Source organism: Pteropus vampyrus, unplaced genomic scaffold, assembly GCF_000151845.1.
Source record: "Pteropus vampyrus isolate Shadow unplaced genomic scaffold, Pvam_2.0 Scaffold139, whole genome shotgun sequence".
Taxonomy (NCBI): Eukaryota; Metazoa; Chordata; class Mammalia; order Chiroptera; family Pteropodidae; genus Pteropus; species Pteropus vampyrus.
In genome coordinates this window covers 3,258,151-3,284,515 of record NW_011888920.1, presented here as the reverse complement: position 1 = coordinate 3,284,515, position 26,365 = coordinate 3,258,151, and the positions used below count along the sequence as shown (strand labels likewise).

Genomic DNA, 26,365 nt, shown 5'->3' with positions numbered 1-26,365 from the left:
TATGAGTTTGTTTCTGTTTTGTTAATTTTCTCTTTAGATTCAACATATAAGTGAAATCATATGGCATTTGTTTTTCTCTGCATGACTTACTCCACCCAGCACAATACCTTCTAGATCCATCCATATTGTTGCAGATGGCAAGAGTTTATTCTTTTTTATGGCTCAGTTAATAGTCCTTTATATATATGTACCACCTCTTCTTTATCCATTCATCTTTTGATGGACACCCAGGTTGCCTCCATATCTTGTCTACTGTAAATAATGCTGCAATTAACATATGGATACACATATTCCTTGGAAATAGCGTTTTCAGTTTTTTCGGATAATTACACCTTTGGGTGTCTTTTTAAGCACAACTCTGACCTTATTAAGGATATGATGCCCCAAATATGCTGGGCTTCTTTTTTTTTTTTTTTTTTGGTCTGTTGAATTAGAATGAGATCTCTTTAATAAAGAAGATGTCAATCTTGATAGATGTCTGATGAAAACTAGGAACACAGATAACCTACTCTCTAACTTCTTCCAATATAGGAGGAGAGTTCAACCAACATGTGAATAATCTTTAAGGAAAACAAAGAAAATCCACATAACATGTTTTTCTCCAGTACTAAGCCTTGCATATGTTTCTCTTCTTCCAAGTAAAAAAGAAAGATATATTAAATATTAATGCCAAATAACAAGTATTAATATTAACAGCAAATATTAAAGCCATTCCAAAAGATGAGGAGCAATATCCTGAGGACTCAGAAATTGATTTATTTCAGGAAAATTGAGAGTATTTTAGATAATGTCTGCCTCAAGCTTTATGTTTTGTTTTTGTTTTGCTTTGCTCTTTTAAATAAGAAGAGAATATTGCTTCTGTGAAACATGAGCCAGCTGCCGTCCAATTTACTTGGTCCGGGGTGGACCCCAGACATTGATATTTTATAGTATCTCCAGGTGATTTTAACGTGCAGTTAAAGATGAAGACCTTTAGGAAAAGAAGAAGTAACTCCAATTTGGGAAATGAGTTGAATTTGAACATGTGGAGTCTGAAGGAGGTAATGCCAAGTAAAGACAATAGCATGAGCAAAACATAACCTACCGATGGCAAAGATTTGCTCTTCTTTTCCCCACATGAGGCCTTTTTTTTTCTTGGAATGTTTACCTAAAAGGTAATTTGAAAGATGATGTAATAATCGTCTTTTTTGTGAGACTCACAAGCAGAAGTAGTTCCATGATTTTATTATTTTGGTACTATTCTTGATACTGTTCTGAAGCTTGTTATTTGTAGCGCAAGTCCTTTAACTCTAAGCTGTTAAACGGGCTCATTTGTAGAAGGAAATTATACTCTTTGCGGGGTGGCAAGATATTAAAAAAAAGCATAGTTTGTTGAATGTATGTCTTGATATATGGCAATAATATTAGAAAAGAGCAAAAAAGTCCAAGCTTGGTTTTCATGTTTCTGCTTTAGCCACACATTTAAAAAGTGAATTTCAAGCTTACTGGTTATGAGATACAAGAAACATAATGTAAATATTTTGAAGGAATAGCATTCAAGAGCAATGAGTCACCAGATGAAAAGTGAACCAACCATGTCAGGGCTTCAGATCAGAGTAAGGTTTCAATTTTTATATTCAGTGAGCATAGCCAAATTGAAGATGAATATGAATAAATATTGACAATCCAAACTGTTGCATTTGTCTGATAATAAATGTTTCTTGGGTTTTGTATAGATCCTAATGTAAAAATATATACACTATATAAAAAGATGGAAAAAAATCCTTTGAATGTTTTCTGTTCTTGTATTACATTTTTAGAAAAGTGCATTTTAGAGAATCAAGTAAACAGAATGGCAGACAGTATGGGGTCCAGAGGCTAAAAATATGTATGTCCACAGATTTCAGAATACAGAGGAAAGGTAATATTGGCCAAATTTGAAACTGTTTTTTTTTATTGGCATTTGAAAACATTACTTAGGATAATATCTATCTTTATAAGATAGTTATTTTAAGAGTGCCTTCCAACAAGATTACAAGATAGGGGCTCAGTGTTACACCCCATTCCCTGAAAAGCTCCAGATGCCCTAAGATGGGCCTTATAATGCCGGGACTCAACAACTTATGTGAAAATACATAGATTTTTTTCACAATTTTCAAAGTAATGTGACATTCAAAAATAGAGCTCAGAAGAAGAGAAGGGAGAACAAAAAATCAAAGGCAGTAAAGTGGTAACAATAACTGGCTATAGTGCAGAAGACCTAGATTCTAGTTGTGTCTCAGTCATGAACTAGATATGACTTTGGTAAATCATCTTACCTATTGACCCCACTTGAAAAGTGAGCATTAGGCTAGTATTTTAGTAGTTTAGGAATGTTCAAAGAAATAAAACCATGTTTCTGCCTGGAATTAAATCTTACTTGGAATCATAATATGTAAGACAGATGAAAGTAATGATGCAGGGGAGAAGTTCATCCTCTCAGCCTTCCCATACTTCTGAGACGAACTTGGAGGCATTGCCACAGATATCCAAGGGCCCTAATACTCAAAGTTTGGTCTAAAACCAGCATCATCAGCTGGTTAGAGATGCAGAATCTCAGGAGCTAGTTTGAAATAGAGAACCGCAAGCCCCAGTGGCACCCACTGAATCCAAATGTGCATTCTAGTATATCCCCCAGTGATACGTTTCCAGTAAAGTTTGAGATTTATGAGATTTATGAGGCTCCATTGGAAAACTGACTATTGGACTAGTAAACCCACAGGAATTAATGGGATTTTTTTTTTTTTTCTGTGACACACCATACTGACCAACTCTCAGCTGGAAGCTCAGTGGCAAGAACAAGTAGTGGCAGCAATGCCATTTTTATAGCCTTGGAATCAAGAGGGGTTTTACTTTATTTTATTTCACAGACAGTGCAATGCCCTGTCTACTCTACAACATTACTCAAAGTGAGGACTGTATGATGATCTTTACGTATGTTAGTGTACCAGCCAGGGGCTTGGCAGGAACTTGATGGTATACACGACAGAGATAATCAAAGAGACTATTTAAATAGAAGGGATGATTACAGACTTGTTGGCAGGGTTAAGAGAACCAATAAGGGATGGTGAAGTACCCAAGGACCAGCGATGGTGGGAACCATTAACATTCCTAATCTTGATGAAGCAAAGAGAGGAATGGTACCTGGCCAGAGATTTAACTGTGAGAAGAGCCAACTACAGGAGCTCTTGCCTTAGGTGGAAGGACACAACCACTGCAAACCACAGATCAGCATGGTATAAACCAGAATAAATAAACCACACTTTTTCTCCTCTCCTGCTCCGATCATCTGCCAATGACTACCACTGGCCAAACCCAACTGGAAACCAGAGTGCAAAGGAGCCGATCGATGTAGCCTGTACACTTCATCCTCTTGGGGCACAGAACAGTGCACAGAAGGTTAGAAAGTGATGCTGGGGAGCAAACTCAGAACATCAAACACAGTAAATAAGGTGGTTTGATTTGTAATTAGGATAACAGGCAATAAAGTAAAATGTTAATGGAAAGGTATGTTTGTTTTATTTGTTTTGCATATACATTTATGTACTTGTATATTTATATATATGTATAAATGTATGTTAAACATCAAGAAGAATTTTCTAAGGAACAGTGAGATATAGCATGTGTACTTTGGAGAGATATTTTTATACTTTCTTCAGCTGTGAAAATTTTAGACAATAAAATGATGTTAATCTATATTTATTTATCACATACTATGTGGTAGGTACTATTAAGGACACTCAAATATAAATCATGGTCCCCATCATCTGGGAGCTATGAAATAGGTTAAAAGTGAAAATATAAAATTCATCTAGAATATACATATGGAATGGAATAATTTGTTCAGTGGCATTCATTCAGCTAATATTTAGTAAGTACCTGCTGTGTATATCAGACAATATCTGTGGGACTAAAATTCACAAAAATAATTCAAAATGATATGGTCCTTGTTAACGTAGAATTTATAATTTTGTTGGAAAGATAGATATTAGTGATAGTTCAAGTCTAATGAAAAAGGAAATATAGATTCTTTGGGAATTCATAACAGATATATTCTACTTAGATTTGGGAACCAAAAGAAGCCTCTTTGAGGCGTTTGAGATCTGAAACATAAATAGGAAGTCAGCCAGGTAATGGAAGGTAGTCATGGTGAAAGGCAGTTGAGGGGAGCAGTGGAAGTCAGAATGTGTATATATGTGGGTGCTGGAGGCTTCAGCAAAATCAGTTCATGTATTCAGAAGGCCCAGAGATAAAAGAACCTGAAAGGAATCTATCATAACTGGAGGAGAACGCAAAGGAAACATGGTGTTTGTTCTGTATAGTAAAGCCATGTGAAGCTATTGAACTATTTTAACTAATGATATGAATATAAAATATTTGAGTTTCTATTATTATCATTTCAGCTAAACCTTTAGTTTATTGTCTGCTTCTGGTGTTTTTCTGATAAATAAGCACAGAAAGGCATTTTTCTCGACACTTTCCTCGCTTTAATTATTTCCTCTAATACAGAAAAAAAGCGGAATTGATCTGAATTTTCTGTCATTTTTTGCTGTACATGAATATAATGACATCTTTTTAAAGGAAATTTATAACAATATCCTTTATTAATAAGTTTATAAAGATAAAATCACATTTAATTGATTATTGCCAAAAGTAAGGTGAAAAAATGTCATAGAATAATGTTGACAAATAGGAAGCAAATATAATGGCTATCTGTGTGTATGTGTATAATGCCTATTGCTGAAAATTATGAAATCTATCAGTAATAGCACTTACCTTCAGGTTCCTTCTTCTACTATCTCGGCCAATTGATACTTCTATGACAATGCAGTCATTTCGCCTTCTGGAGCAGGTAATTCATGACCAATATGCATTTCTCTGAATGCTAGCAAAGTGAAAAAAGGACATGCAGCATCCCTCTTGAGCTAGAATCATCTATGCAGACACTATCATTTCATATAAATATTTATTGTAAAAAGCCATCATAAGAACACTGTCAAAAGTGTTGGGGAGCCTGCCAATCATTTGTTTCTCTATATTATTATTTTTCCAAGTGTATTCTTTTTTCCACCACTACAATCGACCTGATGGATACTAACACAAAAAAAACTGTAGAGTACAATCAATGACACTTTATTTCTTCCAATGCCAATACTGTTGTTGGTGCAGATGAGAGGTAATATGTTATTTCTCAGACATGTGAAACTATACATGAATAAAAATGATTGAAAGAATGATTTCTTGAAACTTACAAAGTCCTGTTTTCAGGCTTTATGGATTCGGTGACTCATTTTAAATGATTTTAAAGGAGATACTTTTCAAATCATGAAAGGACAGGAAAATTTGTTTGTATTAGGCTCTGGTCTTGGTAAATGTGGGATTTCTCTAATACATAGTCTTTAATATATTACACCAATTGTTCTTGTTCTCATGTTGCTTATAAGATGGACTCTTATTGGTCCATTAGTTATTAGTTAAGTATAGATATAAATATATAATTATGAATGTATATACAAAATCTATATAGTTTGCAAGTGATCAATCCCTCTCAAATTGTCCCTGAATTTTTACCTGTTTCAGAGATGTTTTCCATTTCATCTAGTCATTTATTCATTCCTGCATTTATGAATTTTACAAATATTTATTGAAGCCCTACTGTATGTAAGGTCCTATGCTAAGGCTTTATTTTTAATGCTGACTCAAACAGATTTTGTTTAAGGAGCTTAGAATATAGTAGGGAGGTAAGATGTGAAGAGATATCACAAGAGAGAATGCGCTAAATTCCAAAAGAGAGGCTTGAGCAAAGGCATGCTGCTTCTGGGGTAAGAGGGGTTATTTCCACTTGTGAAGGTAGGGTTGGAGGTTAGACATGATTTCCTAAAGGAAGTGGCATTTGGAAAGCATCTCTCAGAATAGTGACAGAGCCATGGTGGGACTGGAGAAAAGTACATTTCTATCTGTGAAGAAAGAATTAGCATAGAATATATGCTCAGAATAGAGTTTCGGCGGGAGCATAAGGTAAAGGAGGATGTAAAGTGTGGAATAATTGTGGATCTTGAGAAGGCTTGGAATGGTGACTAGACTGCATGTTCTTCAACAGGCAAATGATTCAAAACTATTATTCAACAGAAATAACAAAGGTAACACTTCTCAGGAAGAAACTAATAATGCTCTGGGGATTGTTTATTTATTTACTTATTTACTATTTATTTTATACCAAGGGAAGAATTGCAATATAGAAGTGACTATAAATTCACATGTACTAACTTTTCACTAAATTCTTCTCATTCATAATAATTTACTTTTTTAAACTTCTATATGGTTTATAAAACTTTTTCAATTACGATGTTGTTTCTTAAACTTATCAAGTTAAAAAAATCTTCTGGAATGCTTATAAAAAAGTGGCATATCACAATTGTTATTAATATTTAATAGACAATATTTGTTTAGATTTACCTACATTTTTCTTTGTTCACCATCTGTTTTTCCATCCTAGACTATCCTTCTGGGTTCATTTTCCTTTTCTTTTTTCAGTAAACTCTCTGTTTGTATTTATCTCATTAGCATTTTTAAATATAGCTTTTCCAAGTGCATGATTCTAGAATGACAGTTATTTATTTCTCAACCCATTGAAAATACTGTTTTATTGTCTCTGGCTACTATTACGGCTATCTGTTGTCAGTGTGTCATTTGTACGTGATCTTTTCTCTCTGTTTACTTATGAACTTTGTCAAAGTTAGCATTTTGCACATTGCTACAAATGTCTAGTTCTGGATTTCCTCTTATTTATATTTCTTAGTGGATATTGTGCATGATCATGTTGGTTCATATTTTCCATTCATTCAGTAAAATTCAGTCATTACTGCTTCAGATATTACTCTTCCTTCATTTTATCTTTTTTGTCCTTCAGGTCTTCTGGTTAGACTTAAGTTAGACTTTCACATTCTGTCTTTTATATTACTTGACCTCTATGCCATATTTTCCACCTTTTTATCTCTCTCAGACATATTACAGTGTTTTCAGATCTACCAGTTCTAGTTCATCAATTTTCTTTGGTGGCATCTAACTCTGTTTAACCTATCTGTTCTTTCATTTCATTTAAATTTCAGCCATTACATTTTTCATTTATAAAGCTTCTATTTTCTTCTTTTTTAAACCTCCCTAAGTCAATTTTTATTGCACATCATTGTTTACATTTTTGTGATGCCATCCTTTATTTCTTTAAACATTTCATTCATATTTTGCATACTGAATCTGAGGCTCCAGTATCTGATGTTCTTGGTGATTTAAATCTATTTATTTTTATTATTCTTATTTTTTCTGATTCTTATTCCTATAGGTTAGTTTCCCTGTACATTTTGTGATTATTAATTGTTGTCTTATTTCAATATTATTTTATTCTGAGGAAAATTTTGGAGCCTGAATCATGTATTCCATGTGAGAGAAGGTTCATGTGTTTCCACAGAGATCCTGGCAGCGTTACAGACCTGAGACCACTGTAGCCCCTTCCAGGCTCTCAGATATAACCCAAACATCTCAGGTTCAGCTTCTCTTCCTTGCTGCTAATATAAAGCTAAGTCTCCAGACCTCAGTGCTAATATCAGCACTTACCCTCAAGCTACACCATTTTAAATTTACATGTACAGCTCATATATAAAATTTGAGCTCAATATTTTTGCTTAGACCCCGTGGATATTTGCTTCACTTACTTCCAGGTCAGCAACGTTATAAAAATTATGTTTTATGCAGAATCTACATTTTCTTTTTTGATTTTCAAGAGGTTTTTTTAGAGTCTCTAAATTGGCCAAGTACTAGAAGCTGAATGATAGGATATCGTCTGTAGCACAACAGCCATAGAGGAATAATCAAAATACTTTTACCAGTATATATGAGACAAACCGGAATATTGTAGAACAAACGAAAACTAATTTGGCATCTGATTTGTTCAGTTTAGTTATCTATACTGATTCTTGCTACTTTGTGCTGTTTGGATACAACCTAAAATATCGTATTAATAAGATGTTTAAAGTATTCCTGTTTTACAGAAATAATTGGGCTAGTAGGAAACTACTACTGTGTAGCTCTTTTTAAAATTTCTATTTTCTTTATTCTAATGTTTTAGTGTGTTTAAAGGAAAAAGAAAGAGAGAGTTGATCCATTAAGATATTAAAGACCTGAAGTAAGACAATAGATGCCATTTGTCTAGTCTTTCATTAGTTAGTCTTTATCCATTTATGCATGATTACTTTCATATAGATTTATTTAATCAGCCCATTAATATTTATAGAGTGTCTACTACATGGCATATGCTATTCTTCATGGTAGAAAACACAGCAAGCAACAAATGGAAATATCTACATTTAGAGATCTTGCATCCTATGATCAAGACTTAAAGTAAATGGTATGATAGTGCTAGGGACAAAAATAAACCTTGAAAGAGTAATAAAATATGACGAGGGTTACAGTATTAGATGAGTAGATAGATTTACTGCTTCTGAGCACTTTACTAATGAACCTTGGAATCAGAGCTAATATGTCACTGCCATAATCGGATGAACAGGTTGTTTAGGAAAGCTGGTATTATGTGCTGAATTGTGTCCTCCCCCAAAGTGTGTTGGCATCCTAATCTCCAGTATCTCAGAATATGACCTTATTGGGAGATAGGGTCTTTGCAGAATTAAGTTAAAATGAGATCATTAGGGTCCTTACTCCAATGACTGTGTTCTATGAAAAAAAAGAGGGGGAAATTTGGACACAGAGACAGACACGTACATAGGGAGAACACCATATGAAGGTTAGAGTTGGGTTGTACAAGCCGAGAAACTACCAGAAACTAGGAGAGAGGCGTTCAGAGGGAGTATGGCTCCACTGACATCTTGATCTTGGACTTTAGGCTTCTACAACTGTGAGATGATAAATTTCTGTTGTTCAAGCCATGCAATTTGTGGTACTTTGTTACAGTAGCCCTGGCAAACTAATACATCTGTAATTCATTGTAATTGAAGCTTAAAATCATCTAGGATGATAGTAGATGATGAGTTAAAAGGTTCTAAAAGTACTTATAACCTACAATAGGCCAGGCAGGCAGGTTTTATTTAACATGTATAATGTTTCTTATATACCAGTGACTATTCTAAGTACTTTGTAAATAGTAAATAATATGTACCCAAATAGCAATCCATTATGTTAGTTCATTTATTATTCCTATTTTAAAGATGTGGAGTGAAAATTTGGTCACACCATCTACTTCCTCTTCCCAAGAGAAAGAAAACATTCAAACAAATCGTACGCGACAGTGCAGAGGTTCTTGGGCCTCATATAGATTTTCCTGAGGGTTTCCTATAACACGTGTACATATATGCAATTTTTAAAGTCCATTTTTTGGTGATAGTGAAAGATGCAAGAAAAGGACATGCCTAAGATGAGAACACCTGTGTTCTAGCCCTGCCTCCTGTTTCTTTGGACGTGTCGCTTAACTTTTTTCTGTCTCCATTCCTAGCCTTGCTTGTACTAACTGGATCTCTGCAAAATTAAATCAAAAGATAAATTTAAATTTAAAAACAAACATCAAAAAGATATAAAGTCTCTAAACTAAACCCATAGTTTGCCCTGGGAATTCATATTTTTAGAGGTAATATCCCTTTAATATCCTCCAAATAATATATTAATTTTTATACTGTTTGTGAACATTAAATCTAAGAAGCCATTTAAATTATTTACAGTATATTTGAAAGGCTTTGGCAGTATCTTACTGGAATGAAAGATACACATGTAATCTAGTTTCAAAGAACTAAAAAATTTATATCAAGCTATAATTCATGATGATTCATGTTAGAGAAGCATAACTAACCAAATATTAGTCTTCTAAACAAAATTTTAGATTCAGACTTATAGATTGAACTATATCTTAATCTCAGAACTCTTCCTTTAATTCACTGATGACATAGAGCCTAAAATGGGAATTATATTAATTAGGATGAGAGTGAATATAATCAAGTCGAATGGGAAAGATTTGTGATGGATTCTTTTCACCAAGGTTCTAGCATGGAGGTGTTGGTCTAGACCACTTCTCAAGTGAATGATGGAGATGAGTGAAAGTGATCTTTTACTAAGACATGGTGTATTTATTCAAGGTAAATAAATTTAGCTGCTGTAACAATCTTTAAATCCAGGACTGTTAATACAGTAAATATTTGTTTCTTGCTCACATCATAGGTCTGAGGGAGGTTAAGTGTCTCTCTGAGTATCCCTGTTATAAGTGAGACTTCAGAACCTTGTCTACTTCTTCTGATGCCACCATCTTTGACACATGGCCTGTAGGGTTGCAGAAGAGAGAGTAAAAAAACTGGAGAATCACATGGGCTAAGCTCGCATTTCAGTGGTCATAACTCAGTTGTGTCCTTGCCCTGACTAAATGCTGGTCAGACCCCTTTTGCTCTCTGCTGTAATCAGAGTGGCCCTTCTTCAGCACCCTAAATGTGCTGTGCTCCCTTTGCTCTCTGAGCCTCTGAACTTTTCTTCACTCATCTTGGAACATTTCCCTTGCCATATCCCAATAACTCCTATCTTTTCACTATAATGAACAGCCTCCAAAACATGTTTGTTTACTTAAATGCTATTATCTTGACAAGAGATTATTACACATTGTTCATATTCATGGGAATGTTTATAAAGACAAATTTTATTGATGTGTATCTAAGCTATTTTGCTTGTGCAAAGTCAGCTTTCATTGTGATGTTTTAATTATTGAAACATTTTGTATTTAAATTTATTAAATTTTTTTAAATTGATGGAACGTAACTCATTTAAGTAGAAGTCCGTCTATAGACATTTAAGTTGTTTCCAGTTTTTCACCATTACTGAAAATGCTGCTGTGAATAAAGGGATGTATTTTTATTCCATATTCCATGCCTCTAGCTTCATGAAATGTATTATCATCATAATTTCTTCAACATAATTGCATTATTATTATTTCCTATTTGTAGTATCTCTAGCACCACCCAAGCTATCATTATCATTGTCACAATGCTTAATATCAATAATAATAATAATTGCTAGTAATTATTGAATGCATGCATGTGGGTCCTAGGCTAGACTTTTGTAAATATTATCTAACCTAAACTTTATCCAAACACTACTTTGTTAGAATTGTTATTATCAAAATCTTACAGATGAGGTTGTTAAGGCCCTGAGAGGCCTATAGTTACTCAGCCAGCCAAGTGATAGAACTAGGCTTTAAACTCAAATCAGTTTGAGTTCTCGCTCCTTTCATCCTTCTGCACTCTGAATGAGAAGAACACTACACTAGGCTGTCCAGGCATCAGTCAGGGCTCCTAACTTATCAACCATGTGGTCTCTGGAAACTCACTCAACCCTCCCTGGTCTGAGCTTTCCCAATTACAATGACCCCGATTGTGTGCTTCTTACAACATTGGGAAGGCAAAATGCAGCAATGTCTGTGGAAACATTCTGAAAATTCTACATATTGTACAAATCCAAGGGATAATTTGGAGATAATATTGGGTCACAAATAGGATTTTTTTTGGCAAGCAAACCTTTGGCAAATATTAAAGATACTTCCAGAAATTAAAATCTCTGAATTGGATAACAAATTAAACATAATTCCTCTCATCAAATACAGTAGTAGTGTGCTAATTATTCACCTTTAATTAATATATTTGTAGTCTCTTTGATGGACTCGTTTATGTCCTAGTGCTGAGCCATCACTGAACTTCACATTCTACTCTTTACTTTATTCAAACATATTTTTTGACAGTGAAACATCTACGGGAGGGCTGAATATGATGAGGGATATGGCTCAGGTCCTTGCCCTTTTACCAACTTGCCTTGCAACCCATCTAGTTTGTCTCTTCTCCCCATGCCTCATTTTCTTCATTTATGCTTCTGAGATGGGCAGACTGGGCAAAATATATAAAACAATAATTCCCATGTCTAACCAGTTTTCAGACTCATATGTTCGGTCTTGTAAAAAAATCAATTTCTGAGCCCAGCAACAGGAGGTTCCGTTTCAGGAGATTTGAGATAGGTTCAGAATCTACAATGAAATTAGCTTACAGTTGTTGAAGGCTAACTCGTGCCATGTATTGTGCTCAACATGGTATACAGGCTTGTTTATATTCATACCATTACAGCTGTTTGAGGTAAATACTGTTATCATTCCCATTATGATATATTCCAAGTTGTTAATGCCTGCTCATTCCTTATAATCTCTTGGTGCTTTTGTCCATATTCTGAACCTGACAATCCCAAAGTCTAGGTTTCAGAGATCTAAATCTTGTGTTCATTGTTTCTTTGCTTGATCTTAATCATACTGAGAATCTCAAGAGCGTAAGTTAGAGAAGTTTTAGGTGCCAGTGACCAAGGACCATTCCAGGCTTCTTTGAGGGGGATCATTAGTTCAAGAATCTCCAACTTAGGCTCCTTAACCTTACAGATATCTCATATCTCAGAATCCAGATAGCAGTGTTCTCTCCACAGGGCTCTTAGGGCAACCTGGCTTCTCTCTGCCACGTCAGGGCTCTAGATCAAGGTTCAATTTTTATTTATTTGTTTGTCTTCTTTTGATTCAGTTGTTCCTTTTTCTGGTGTGTATATGTAGGAGTGTCCTTGGAAACCTCTCTTACCTCTTAAGAGATCACCAGTGCTTCGAAAATATTTTTATCAGGCTCAATTTATTATATAGCAAGAGTGTCTCTCAACTCTCCATAACATATCCATTCTTTAAAAAAAATAATGTATATATTTATCCTCTGTTAGAATATAAACTCCAGGAGGGCAGAGACCATGACTGTCTTAAACTCAACTCTATCTTTAGTACTGAGTGAAATTCTTATACATAATTTTTTCTCAAAGCTTCTCTTCAACATTGTTAAGAGCAAAAAATATTCATGTGACCCAAATGTTACTTCATTTCTTACCTACAAACAAATGAAAAATAATATCCAGACCAAATGATAGATTGAATATTGGAGCCATAAATTTTACTTCAGAGATACGCTGTCTAATACAGAAACTAGAAACCACATTTGGCTATATGCATTTTAATTTAAATTAATTAAAATCAAATAAAATTTAAAATTTCTTCAGTCATATGAAACATATGTTCATCATCACAGAAAGATCTATTGAATAAAAATCATCTTTTAAAAATTCAATCCCCTATGTAAAAATGAGATTTTGTAGCTCTCCATATTTCTTTAGTCATGATATATGCCCTGGACTAAGCAACTGCCCTATTATTTCATTAGAAAATTTCTTCTGCACTCTAATACACTTAATTCTGCTTATTCAACAGCCAAGATTCTCAGTGTGTAACAGTGGGCTTTGCCAACCTAGGTTTAAGCACAGACTCTAGTTAATTTCTTTTAAATGTTTAATGCAACTGAGTCAAAATGACAAATCACTGTTTTTATTATTAAGCAATATATTAAATAGCCATCCCTGATCTTCCACCCTACTCCTGATTCACAGGAATGAAATGAGGTATGAGAAAATAAATATTTTAACATAAGTGCATACAAACACACACATACACACACATAAACAACATATAATTGGAGGTAGGTTTTTTTTGTTGTTGTTGTTTTAGGTCTTATCAGAATATTATCATGTTCAATTGGTTTGTGCAGAGTGGCCAATAGTTTTTGCACATTAAAATGGCTCTCTGTTCCATGAGGAGGCTTTATTTAACCTTATATAACTATGTGTTAGTGCTTTCTGCAGAATCATTTTTGTAATATTTCTTTTAAAAGAGTGTAGAATTACCTGTCTTTGCAGAGCATTTTAGTGGTGGTTCCAAAATTTTAATATAGCCTTTTGAAGTGTAGTTTTTAAACTGGATGTTATAGAAATATAACCAAAATCTCCCATGGGATGCGTGAGCGACAGTGTGGTGACAAAGGCACCACAGAGGTGCAGGCTAACTGCACGTGTTGAAGCAAGGAAGACTTTGAGTGCTATTCCTTTAATGTGTGTGATTCACTGATTGTGTGACTATGATAAAAAATAAAATTCCTTTGTACCTTTTGGGGAAAAAGGCAGTTTGTGTATGCAAAGTATTAAAAATTGCATATCCATTTAATATTCCTCGTGTAGTGTGAAATTTAGTGCTTGTTAAATAAAAAATGAATAAAGAATATAAAAGCAAAACATAAGCATTTCACATTTGGAAAATTTGCACAATGGAATGCCAAAACATTTGCTGATGTACTTTTTTCAGCTATAAAGCATGAATCTATTTTCTTTAAATATAATATGAACCTGCTGTGATTTAAAAAGAAAAGTGGCATCTAATCATGGAACATTAAATAGACTTGGTTATGTGGTTTCCTGGGTTATCTATCAAAACAGAATTCAAATCCATTTTTAGAATGGATTCTGAGATTTAAAGAATAGCAATGAAACTAAATACAAACAAGAGGAAATAAAGCAAGCACAGAAAGGTAAAATCTCTGAAGGGTTATGTTTTTGTTTCTTTTGCTGATTAAGCAATAAACAATGTGAATTTTATTACATCTCATCTCAGAAAGGCAGCATTTCAATCTATAGAATAAATAATAGCATAATTAACCTCAGATGTTAATATTACACCAGGTACATATATACTTTGCTATTGGATTTACTGTTCAATTCAGTAAAAAAAAAAAAAAAAGCAGAGATGTTCCACATAAATTCCTGCATATTTAAAGTGCTTAGCATAGTACTGACAGATCATAGATATTAAGTAAATATTTGTAAAACAAACGAATAAATAAATGAATGAATGCTTTTTAATTTCTGTCAAATTATATTTAGTATACTTGACTTAAGAATTTTTATTTACCTCTAAATAAGAATAGTTAATGAAAAATTCTTTTCAGGGAAAATAAAAACATTTTTTACAAATTTTTAAAACTGTGGTTATTGTAAGTGCAGAAATTAGGTTGAAAATTTAAAAAGTCAGTAGCCCTCTGGGAGAAAATTCATTTTGTTTCAAAATATCTTATTTCTTTGGATAATTATATTTTAAGAATCAAAACGCAAACAATTAAATGATAAAAATAAGTAAGCAAGGAAAACAAACTCTTCTACCGAGCAATTTTTCACTCAGTATAATTGCCTGCAGATTCAGCTAAAATTTTGCCTGTGTCAATTGAATATTTCTTTATTTTGCTGAGTAGTATTCCACATTTGGTTTAATTATTCGTCCATTGAAATACATCTCTATTGTTTTGTTCTTTTTCTGTTATGAACATGTCTTATGGTTATTGATTTTTAGTTTTATTCAATGTCATCAGAGAACATTTCTATATAATTTTAATTTTTAAAATTTGTTGTAGTATTTTTTTATGTGGTCCAGGATATGATCTATCTTAGTGTATATTCCATGGGCTCTTGAAAAAAGTGTGTATTCTGCTATTGTTGGGTAGATCATCTTATATATGTTAGATCCTATTTGTTGATTCTGTTGTTCCGACCTGTATTAGTTTCCTGTGGCTACTGTAACAAATTACCACAAACTTCATAGTGTAAATATCAGAAATTTATACTTTCATAGTCATGGTGGTTAGAATTTGAAATCAAAGGTGCTAGGGTTATGCTGTTTCCTGAGAACCTGGGGGAGAATCTGTCACTTGGCTCTTCCAGTTTTTGTAGCTTCTGATGGCTGCTGGCATGCCATGGTATTCTTGGCTGTGGTTATATCACTTCAGTCTGTCTTCACATTGTCTTTGGTGTGTGCGTGTGTGTGTGTGTGTCCGAGTGTGTGTATGTGGGTATAATCTCTCTCTGCTCCTCTCTTATAAGGATACTTATGGTGTCAGATGGTATTATAATTTTTGTTTCAATCATCAAGTAAGTTTTAGACAACTCATGAGGAGAAGGACAATCTATTGTGTTTGCTCATATTTCTAGTCTTTCTGTTCTTCTTTCCTCCCTAATACTCTACGACTCCTTCTCTTATTTTCTTTCTGTTCGAAGATCTTTCTTTAGCCATTCTTTAAAGATTGGTCTGCTAGAACAAAGACTGTTTTCTTTTGTATGCAAATGTCTTTATTTCCCCTTTGTTCTTGAAAGATAGTTTTCCCAGATATAGAATTCACATTTGACACTATTTTTTTTTTGATATTTAAAAAATGTGCTGCTTTCTTAGGCCTCCATAATTTCAGATGAGAAATCTATTGTCATTCAAATTAGTGTTATCTATAAGTAATAAATCATTTCTCTCTGACTACTTTCAAGATATTTTCTTTGAAATTAGTCTTAATTGTTTAAGAATGATGTGGCTTGAAGTGAATTTCTTTGACTTTATCCTACTTGAGGTTCATACAGCTTGCTGAATCTGGGGATTTATACCTTTCATCACATTTGAGACATTTTCAGCCATTATTTCTTCAAATGCTTTTTCAATACTATTCTTTCTTCTTTCCTTCTTTAACTCCCATGATATAAATGTCGAGTTTTTTGTTATTGTCTTACAGGTCTCTTTTTTTCCAGTCTATTTTCTCTCTCTGTTCAGATTGACCAAATTCTGTTGAACTATCCTCAAGTTCACTGATTCTATCCTCTGTCACCTCCACTCTATTTTTGATCCCATTCATTAAATTTTCTATTTTTGTTGTATTTTTCAGTTTTATAAGTTCCATTTGGTTATTTTTATATCTTCTATTGTTTACTGAAATTTTCTAATTTTTATTATTCTCAAAAGAATCTATAATTGCTTATGAAAATGTTTTATGATGGCTTTAAAAAAATTCTTGACATATAATTTTAATATCTGATTCATTTCAGTGCAGGCATCAGTTGATTGCCTTTTCTCATTCATGATATGATTTTCCTGGTTCCATTATGATGGTTGTCTTCCTATTATATCCTGGACAGTTTGGCTATTATGTTAAAAGTCACTAGACCCTATTTAATTTTTTTATTTTAACATGAAGCCACCCTGTTTATATTTGACACTTAGGTCCTGGCCTACTTTTGTAGACTGTAGGTGCAAAGACAAGGTAATTTTCAGAATGTCTTTGATGTTGTTTTCATGTTTATGTTATACCTCTTGGGCTTCCATTAACATTCTTGTTAATGCTGCTTGAGGGGGCAGAACTAACTCCCTGAGGCTAAGTATCCTGGTGCCTTTATGTGAAGGTGGAGGTTTTTTCTCCTCCTTATGTGGGTAAAGAGCACTTCCTGGCTGGGTGCTCATTTTGGTAGGATCCTTCTTGCAGGTGGCTTCAGCCACGTGAGGGCTTAAGAAGGGGCTTGTGAAAGGGAAAATCTGGGCTGTGAGGATATAGGAGTTTCTCAGGCTGGGCACTTGTCATCTCCTACTTTTTTTTTTTTCCTGGAGCTAATTTGTCAAAATCAAATGTTACTCTGTGAAAACAAAGGCCCTTCTGGAGACTAGGGACTTATCATTTTGTTTATGCTTTCAAAAATTATATTCCAGAGAACTGAAAGATCTGAAATCACACCTAGAATTGACTTTTACTGATCTGAATATAAGTAGATAGGCAAGCAAGTAGCTATTTTATCTACACCAATAGCAACAACTTCTCTCTCTTTAAACTACTTGTTGTGAACATCTCATTAAGGTTATTTTGACATGACATTGATTAATATTTAGAATTGTCATTTTCCATCCCCCCAAAAAATCCTTATTCATCATGCTTCCTCAGTGGTTAAGAGCATATTGTATGGAGCCAATCCAACTTGGGTTTGAATGCTGACTCTGCTGTTTATTAGCTGTGTATTGTTAGTAAGTCTCTTAGCCTCCCAAAATCTCATCTAAAAATGAAGGTAGTAATAGCTAGCATAAAATAAAATTTAGTAACAAAATGTAAATTAAGTGTACAGCATAGTACTTAGCTAATAGCAAGTACTCAACAGATGGATTGTTGCCAACAGACGCCATCCTCATTAATATCATTATCATCTCCATGTTAGAGATAAAGAAACTGAGGCTTTGAAAGGACAAATAATTTAACTTAGGTAAGTTTGTACACTTAAATGTCAGGAAAGCTAGAATTCAAATCTACATCTGACTTCTTCCAAATCCTTCTTTCCTAACCATTATGTAACACTGATACAAATGATTATTTTATAAAACTTGAATCTCCATGAGAGCATGGGTTAGTCCATGTTCAGGACATACAAAAATATAAGAATGTGTAGTATACAATTATATAACTTGGACATACTTAATTTTCAATTAATTTTTTATTATAGTGGCACAAATATTCTCATAGAGATACCTATGCATAAAAATAGAAACAACGCAGGTAGTTTTAACAGAATTTAATAACCAAGCTTTGATATAGGATGATTTTTGACCCTTTTGCCCAGAGTCAAATACTCCCCTTTATTATGCTTACCAATTTCTGAAATCTGATAGATTTAAAGACGGTTTATTTTTCTTATGCTATTTAATTAAAAATTTAATATAATTAGGATGCAGTAGAAACTTAAATGTTTCAATGTAATCCAGTTTTATACAAATCTGTTTCCGCTACATAAAAAAGTAATTCCTATAATAGTTTTGCACATTGCTAAATTAATAAATGCAGATCACAGTAAATTTCTGAATCTATAATTATAATGAAACAAAAACAATTCAAGAAGAATAATTTATGTTATTTTCCAATTAAAATAAAACTGCATTAATGACAGAGACACAAATTCTCCAAATGAATTTGCCCAATTATTAAATAAGGAAAAAAATTCACTGATGAAAAATATTTTAAAAAGGAAGTTGTTTACTGTGTATATTTGGGCTTTTTTCCACGAGTTGTTTTTCTGTAGCATAGGAGGTAAGCAATTATTTATTTTTCTCTCAGGCTTTGCTAATTTAGAGATTTTTAAAAAATGAACTGATGGCCACATATAAATCAAGAGTATATTTATGTTTTACATTTTTACAATAGGAATATAACATTCAATTCCGCTTCTTTATAAGTTAAAGATAAACATAACTTATTTATTACGTCTATACATATACACATATACTAATTCCGTACTTAAAATAAAAGATAGAGGCAAAGTCAAAAAAGAAAAAAAGGCCCGCTTGTGATGGGAAGTTTGGAGGTTGATACATAGAAAAGAGAAAGAAAAAGAGGAAGGAAGAACTAATGAGGAAAATGAGGAAAACCAGTGATGAGAGAGACCAAACGAAGAGAGAATGTTGAAAAAATGTTTAAGTCCAGAAAACAAAGAGGAGAATGAGGAAGAAAGCAAGATGGAGAAGAAGAAAAAAATAATTAGAAATATGAGGAAGGAGAGGGGATGATGCAAAAGATCCCAGATGGAAGTCTAAATCTATAAGCATCAGAGGTTTGCTTTTACCTTAAATCTTAAGAAAAAATTAATACACTAATTTTTTACTATGAAGTTCTGCGTTATGAGTATCTTCCTTATTATGCCTTTAATAGTCCAACAATGGGAAAGGTATATATCATTAGCAACACTGCTCCCCACCAAAAGCAAATCAGGTGTATATAAAATAATCCGCAAATATTTTTCAGAACAATTATTTTCTTTATATTCAAACCATAGTGTGCAGTCTTTTGAGAAGCCACTTTGAATTGAAATGGACTCTTCATGCTATTCTCTGTGCTATATAGATTTGGCTCCCTCCCTACCCTCATATGGTGATATCTTTGAAAGCGGGGGAAACTTATTTTATCTATTTATGCTTATCACCCAGAGCCATACTTGTAAATAGAAAACAATAAATACTTCAATGAATACATGAGAGTATTATGTATAAAAGGATGAAATACTGAATGCTAGTAGAAATTTTACATAAGACAAAGTGAACATTTTACTTCAAAAAATTATATATCAAGTAAAAATTCATTTTATTTCTTTATAATCTTGGTGATTTGTGCTGGAGGAATAAAGTAAAACATAGTTGCAGGTTTAGAAATCCAAATCTCTATAGTTTCACCCTATATTTGTTGTATGCCTCTAGTTTCATCAACTAGCCTTTCTACTTTCTACTACAAAGAATAAAGAAATATAAATTTATTTTCTATGTTCCACGTAGTAATGGAAAGTGACAAAGATGAAACTGAGGCATGCACCATCTCGGTTGGTTAGCGCTTAGGCTGTTCTTTCCAGATAATTACAACCACCTTCCTATCCAGGTGTACTGAGATACCTCATTCTAACCCAAATAACTACATTTAGATAGCCATATCTCAAGTCCACCTTCCTTTTCCACTAGTGCTCATCCCCTCTGAGTGTTTCTTAGGGCACTGAGCTAAGATTACATAAACCTGTGTTCACTGAGTTTTCCATTGAACATCAATTCCCCAAATTCTCCAGTCCAAGAGCACAGGAAGGAGGAGTAGATTTAAGTTACTACTTCTTCATATTATTTATTTTATTAACTGAATTGCTTTACTACTACCTTGATTTTAGGAGTTTATTTTTAGCTTATCTTGAACATTCTAGTTGAATGATAGCTGCTTTCTGATAATAGTGGCTTAATACCTCTAGTTTAAATATTTATTTTTAAGGCCAAGTGAATTGTCCATTAATCTTGTCAGTGCAAATACTACTATATGTTCAAAGAACTATAACCAGTGGAAACATGGCTTATAGGAGGCCAGACAATTATTTTGATTTATTTTAATCTCCTGGACTTATTTTCTGAGTGTTATTTTAATAACAGTTGAATGTGGTTCTTTTTATAGATTTATTCTAATTCTTTTATTATTAAGCAGGTTGAAAGTTTTTGAACTGGCTCATGAACCAGTTTCATGATATACCTGGGTGTAAATTCATTTTGAATGCAAATGTTTTTCTGTTTCATTTCTCATTGATCTCACTTTTTATTTCATCATTATCTTTAGAAAGTGGCCAAATGAGAGACAAAGCAAATGTTTCTGTTTGGAACCATGAATTTTACATGGGCCGTAAATAATATTTAAATTTGCTTGTATGACTGCAGAAAGTCAGGATAGATAATAAAACATTTCTTGTTCTTCCTCTTCATCAGATAATAAATTAACTTTTGTGAATCTACTGTGTGAAGAGCACTGATCCAAATTCCATATTAAACTTGCAGGTGATGGAAATCAAAGGACAAATGATTCACGTCCCAGAATCAAATTCTATTTTATTCTTGGGCTCTCCATGTGTGGACAAGTTGGATGAACTCATGGGCCGGGGACTGCATCTCTCGGACATCCCCATCCATGATGCCACCCGAGACGTCATTTTGGTTGGCGAGCAGGCAAAGGCCCAAGATGGCTTGAAGAAGAGGATGGATAAATTAAAGGCAACTTTAGAAAGAACTCACCAGGCCTTGGAAGAAGAGAAAAAGAAAACAGTGGATCTTCTATATTCTATTTTCCCTGGCGATGTAGCCCAGCAGTTGTGGCAAGGGCAGCAAGTGCAGGCCAGAAAGTTTGATGATGTCACCATGCTCTTTTCAGACATTGTTGGCTTCACGGCCATCTGTGCCCAGTGTACCCCCATGCAAGTGATCAGCATGCTGAATGAACTGTATACTCGATTTGATCACCAGTGTGGATTTTTGGATATTTATAAGGTAATGGGATTTAGTTACTTATATATAAATACTTTTTAATAGTAAATTGTGATCTTAATTAAATTGTAAGGATATACTTTTTTTTTCTTAAACTTGATAGTAAAAGATAGATATCTCTTTAATTTAGAAATCTTTAGACAGAATATAGGTATTTCTGCCTTATGAGTAAATTTTTATTATGAGTCTCTTTACAGTATCGATAGGTAACTCTGAGTCATGATATTGCTCAGTCTTGAAAAATTAAACTTGCTGAATACTAGGCCTTTTAACCACATAATGTCTGAGAGAGTGGGATTCCAGTATAAACTAAGAATTTTATGTTGACGGTTAAAAAGAAACAATAAATTGTGCTGAAATACGCATTGCATTATCAGTTAAACCATGGTTCATCAGCGTTTTGCACTGCACTGTTGCTGAATTCCCTCTAATACCGAAAGACGCATGTGAGGATTCTAGCTATTGCCCAAATGGCCAATGGCTTTTAGTGGAAGTACTTTAATTTTCCAGGCTAAATAATGGAAGAGTTCTGAAAAAGGGCTCTAATCACTCTTGGTAGGTCTGATTTGATTAATAACAAATTTATTAATTTTTTATTACACCATCACAATATCTATAGACATTCAGCCTTATATCCACCTAATGAATAACTCTGTAACTTTATATAGAATTTCATGTGGATTGTACAATGTCAGGGCTCAAGGCTTTATTTTATGAAGGATAGCAAGTACATTTAGTATAAACAGTAGTGAACAATAAGGTTCATAGTTACAGTGTATTGCAACGAAGTGATATATGCAAAATGCTTAAAACAGTATATAACAGTAAATGTACATGTTAGCTGCCATTATGATTTCTCAGAAAGTTGTATCTGGACATATGGGAGTATGTATTATGTGATTATCTTATAGGTTTTTGTATGTACCTAACTACAGTACATCCCGTGCTTATTAGAAAAGAATAAAGTATAACCTCATTTAATCTCCTATCACTAATGTGGAGTTGTTAACATTATCTCCATTTTCAGAGAAAGAAACTGAGTTTTAGAAAGGTTAAATAATCAGATAATGTAGCTCATAAATTAGAACTTGAACTGAGGCTTGTCTGATGATTCTAAAGCCTCCAGTATTTCCACAAGCCTAGGCTATGGTCTAGACAAAGATCAAATAATAAAAACAAAGAGTAGAAACTCTTTCAAAGCTAGTTTACATGATCAATAACTATAGCTATACTGTCAAGTAATGAAAAAACTCTGACCACCTTACCCAAATCCACCCCCCTCCCTTCCGGTAGCAAATAGTTCAGAGTCCTCAGAAGCTGCATCTTAGAAGCTGGGGACTCTTCCATCTGACATCCTCCCTTTTTTTCTCAGAAACCAGCTAGCATCTTCTCCCTTAATTCCTCTTGTGGAGAAATAGCGTACTAAGAAGGAGACAATGAGATCGATGATCCCAAGTGCAGGCAATAAGGGGTATAATTTAAAAATAATGAAACTGAATAGTGACTCTTCTTTTTAAAATCACTTTTCCAAGGTAACTCTGAAAAATGTTAGTAATAAAATACTTCTCTCTGTTGGGTTGGGAGTAGAGGGGCATTCTCATCTCAAATCCCAAACTTATTTTGAAAATATCGGTGGAGTTAAAACATTGACTATCAGTTTCAGGCTGGAGTTGGGGACAGCGGGTAGAAAGAAAAGATGGAGCAGCCAAGAAATGCCAGGAGCAAAATTCTATTAGATCAGAGAACCTGGCAGTAAGAATCTGAAAAGCCACAACACAAAGTTCCTATTAACAAAGCAGCGCAGACATTCCTTTATGCAGCAGGAGGACCCTTCAACTTTCTCCAGGTATGAAAGCTGAGTCCAGCAAAGTAAGAAAGAACAGAAATCCAGACTCACTCTTAGGGGACCCGAGACCTTGGGATTGGGCACAAGGGTACTAGATTACTAGAACTGGAAGCTGGATAGTGTATTCAGGCCGCAAGTATGAAGATGAGCATCAGGTGTCGGAAGCCAGCCGACGAAGTAATTGAGGGTACCTGAAAGGGGGAGCATGGACTGAGGAAAAGAAAGAAGACAGACAGAATTGCAGGAGGGAGCACAGATTCAAGCTGTGTCTGTGTCCCCGAGGTTATTTAGAACACACTATTTATAACATTACAATAAGAAAGACAGTAGTCAAGAACCAAGGTTAGCCAGATTACTATATCTAGTAGAACAATGAGATTCTCACAACTCAGAACTCTCTGCTAAACTGTAGCAAGGAATTTGCAGTGATTGCTATGTGAACATTTACCTCCTGGTTTTTCCCAGCGCTTTACAATCTCAACTTCTTACGTTGTTGCCAAGTACACAAATATCCTTGTTCCTTGTTATACGATTTCACATGTCCATAAGTGACTCCCCACAATCAGGGCAGACTTTGATACAGAACCAGAGTCTTTTCCCTGGCCAGGACTAGACTTAGAGCCAGAGAATGCATAGGACCCCCTCTACACAGTCAAAGGGGAACCAAACGTGGCAACTTCATCCAAGGATATAGAGATTTTAAATCTCCAAACAGGAATTAGACCCACAGAGATGCTAGAGTTACCAGGTTATTTCCACCCATTCTTAAAATGAATAGACTACATTTGAGGACTCTGTTGGCCTTAATACAATTTGAAAATTGCTAGATACCTTGAGTTCTTCTGAAGATCTCTAAAGACCAATGAAAATGCCGTGTTGACTTTATAAGTTCCAAACCTCATAAATACAATACCAAAAAAAAAAGGGCTAAAAAACTGTTAAGATCATGTACATTTCATTTAATTTATATAATTAGATCATTCTGCTTAAGTCTTTTTTAGTCTGTTAACTATTGATTCCTATTAACTATAACTCCTTGACTACTTTGTGGGGAAAAGCATGTACATTTTGAAAATAAATACCAGATGCAGAAGTGAACAGGATAAATATCCATGATAGAAAGGTTTACATGTACGGTGATCCATGTTCAGTTTTCAGTGGGTTACATTAATATCCTAGGGGAAGTGACTGTGAGGCAAACCGTTTGGATTCAGACTTCTTGATGATGACCTCCTCCTAGGCTTCGCTCTGATGTGCTGGCAGTGAAAAACTGGAGGAGGAGCCGTATCAGACTTGAATCCCATATTTAAGCTCCTTGGTAAAAGCTGAAAGCAGACGTTTCTCACATAAAGTTATGATGCTACAAAACTCTGTGCTTCAAGGATTTTGATTTGTCTTGACATTTGACAATATGGAGCTTTTAAAACCGGCTGTTCACTGGACCTTAAGCTACGCTTCAGAAAATAAAGCAGAATCTCAAGGATATCACTCCAGTGTGAACTAGATTTTGCAGGAAAAAAAAAAAAATGCTTTCGTTCCCCCTTGTTTTATTTTATGATAAAATAGCCTTTTAAAGTACTTAGGAACTTAGGTTATTCTTGGAATTTCAAAAATATGTATATATTATTTTACTCTATTTCTCAGCACTAAATGCCAGGTCCATTTAGTAAAGAGTGGCTCATTCATTTTCCCCTAAGATTTACATATTTTCTGCTTTAATAATCAGTGCATACACTTTTCAGATGAAAAGCCACTAAGGATTTATTCTAGTTCTTTTTGGTGGAATCCATCAACATTAGTGCCATTTACTTTTTGCTGTTATTTTATTGGGAATTATGTAACAGTATCATCTAATAAGTATAGAAAAGAGGAATTTCTGAAGTAAAAAAAAATATATTCAACTCACTTATTCACTCAGTCAATAAACATTTTCGACTTGCTCATTTGATAACAAGGCATGACTCCAATAGAAGCCTACAGACTGTTATGGAAATTAGTATATATTTTTAGCACAATTTTAATGAGTAGAAAAGAACTAATTTATATGCTTTAGAAGGTAAGGTGAAAGTCATAGATAAGCATTCTGTTCTGATATCTTTTCTACTGGGGGGATTATATTGTCAGTTTCAAAATACCATAATGCCCAAAAATTACCTGACAAGGGTTTTGCCTCATTTATATTTTTGCCTTTGGCAAGCACTTAGGCTGGCGATAAAGGAGAAACAAGGAGAAAGACAGATCCTTTTTCATGTTCCTCTCATTCCATTCGACTACAGCTGCTGAATCCCAGCCCTACCTTAAGTACACTACTTGGAGTTCTCATCTTTCCACCTGAACCACTTATTTAACCTCTGTGCTTTAGTTTCACCATCTGTAAATAAAGAGACTAATTTTAACTACCACGTAGTTACATTTTATAAGCTTTTAAACGAAATATATGTAAAATGCTTATTATGGTGTCTGGTCCATGGTAGTAAATATAAATGTTAACTGTCATTTCTCAAATTGGTGTTTCTGGGTATATATGGTGAGTGGGTATATGTTTTATATGCATGTGCTTGTATGTGCATGCATTTGTACATATATAAATATTGTGTAGCCAGTGCTTATTAGGAAAAAAAATGCTCACTTGCTTGGATTCATTTTTTCAGGTTATTAGAATTACATTGTATACCAGAGAAAGACTGAACAAAGAGAGGTAAGAGTAGGGTACAAGAGAGAGAGCCCCCTGAAATACATTATTTGTATCATCTTCAATAGGTCCTCATGGATTCTCACTCTTGAAGATGGGTCCATAGTCCGTCTTCATGGATTACTTTTATCTGAATAACCTGAGTTACAATATGACATTTATAAAGTTGACAGTGTTTCTTTAAGTAACATTGACTTGTGCAATGTCAATGACCAACTGAACCTAAAATGTTTATTTTTTATATTCTGATATGACATCCTTA

General features: G+C 34.0%; 1 protein-coding gene across 1 annotated transcript in view; it reads left to right on the top strand.

Annotated features, from left to right (window-relative positions):
* The window catches only part of GUCY1A2 (guanylate cyclase 1 soluble subunit alpha 2), a 200,876-nt gene that overhangs the window by 72,765 nt on the left and 101,746 nt on the right, over positions 1-26,365 (top strand). The window contains exon 3 of the mRNA XM_023535399.1: positions 21,083-21,568. Within this exon, the coding sequence (XP_023391167.1) occupies positions 21,083-21,568 (486 nt within the window). The remainder of the gene's footprint in view (positions 1-21,082; positions 21,569-26,365) is intronic.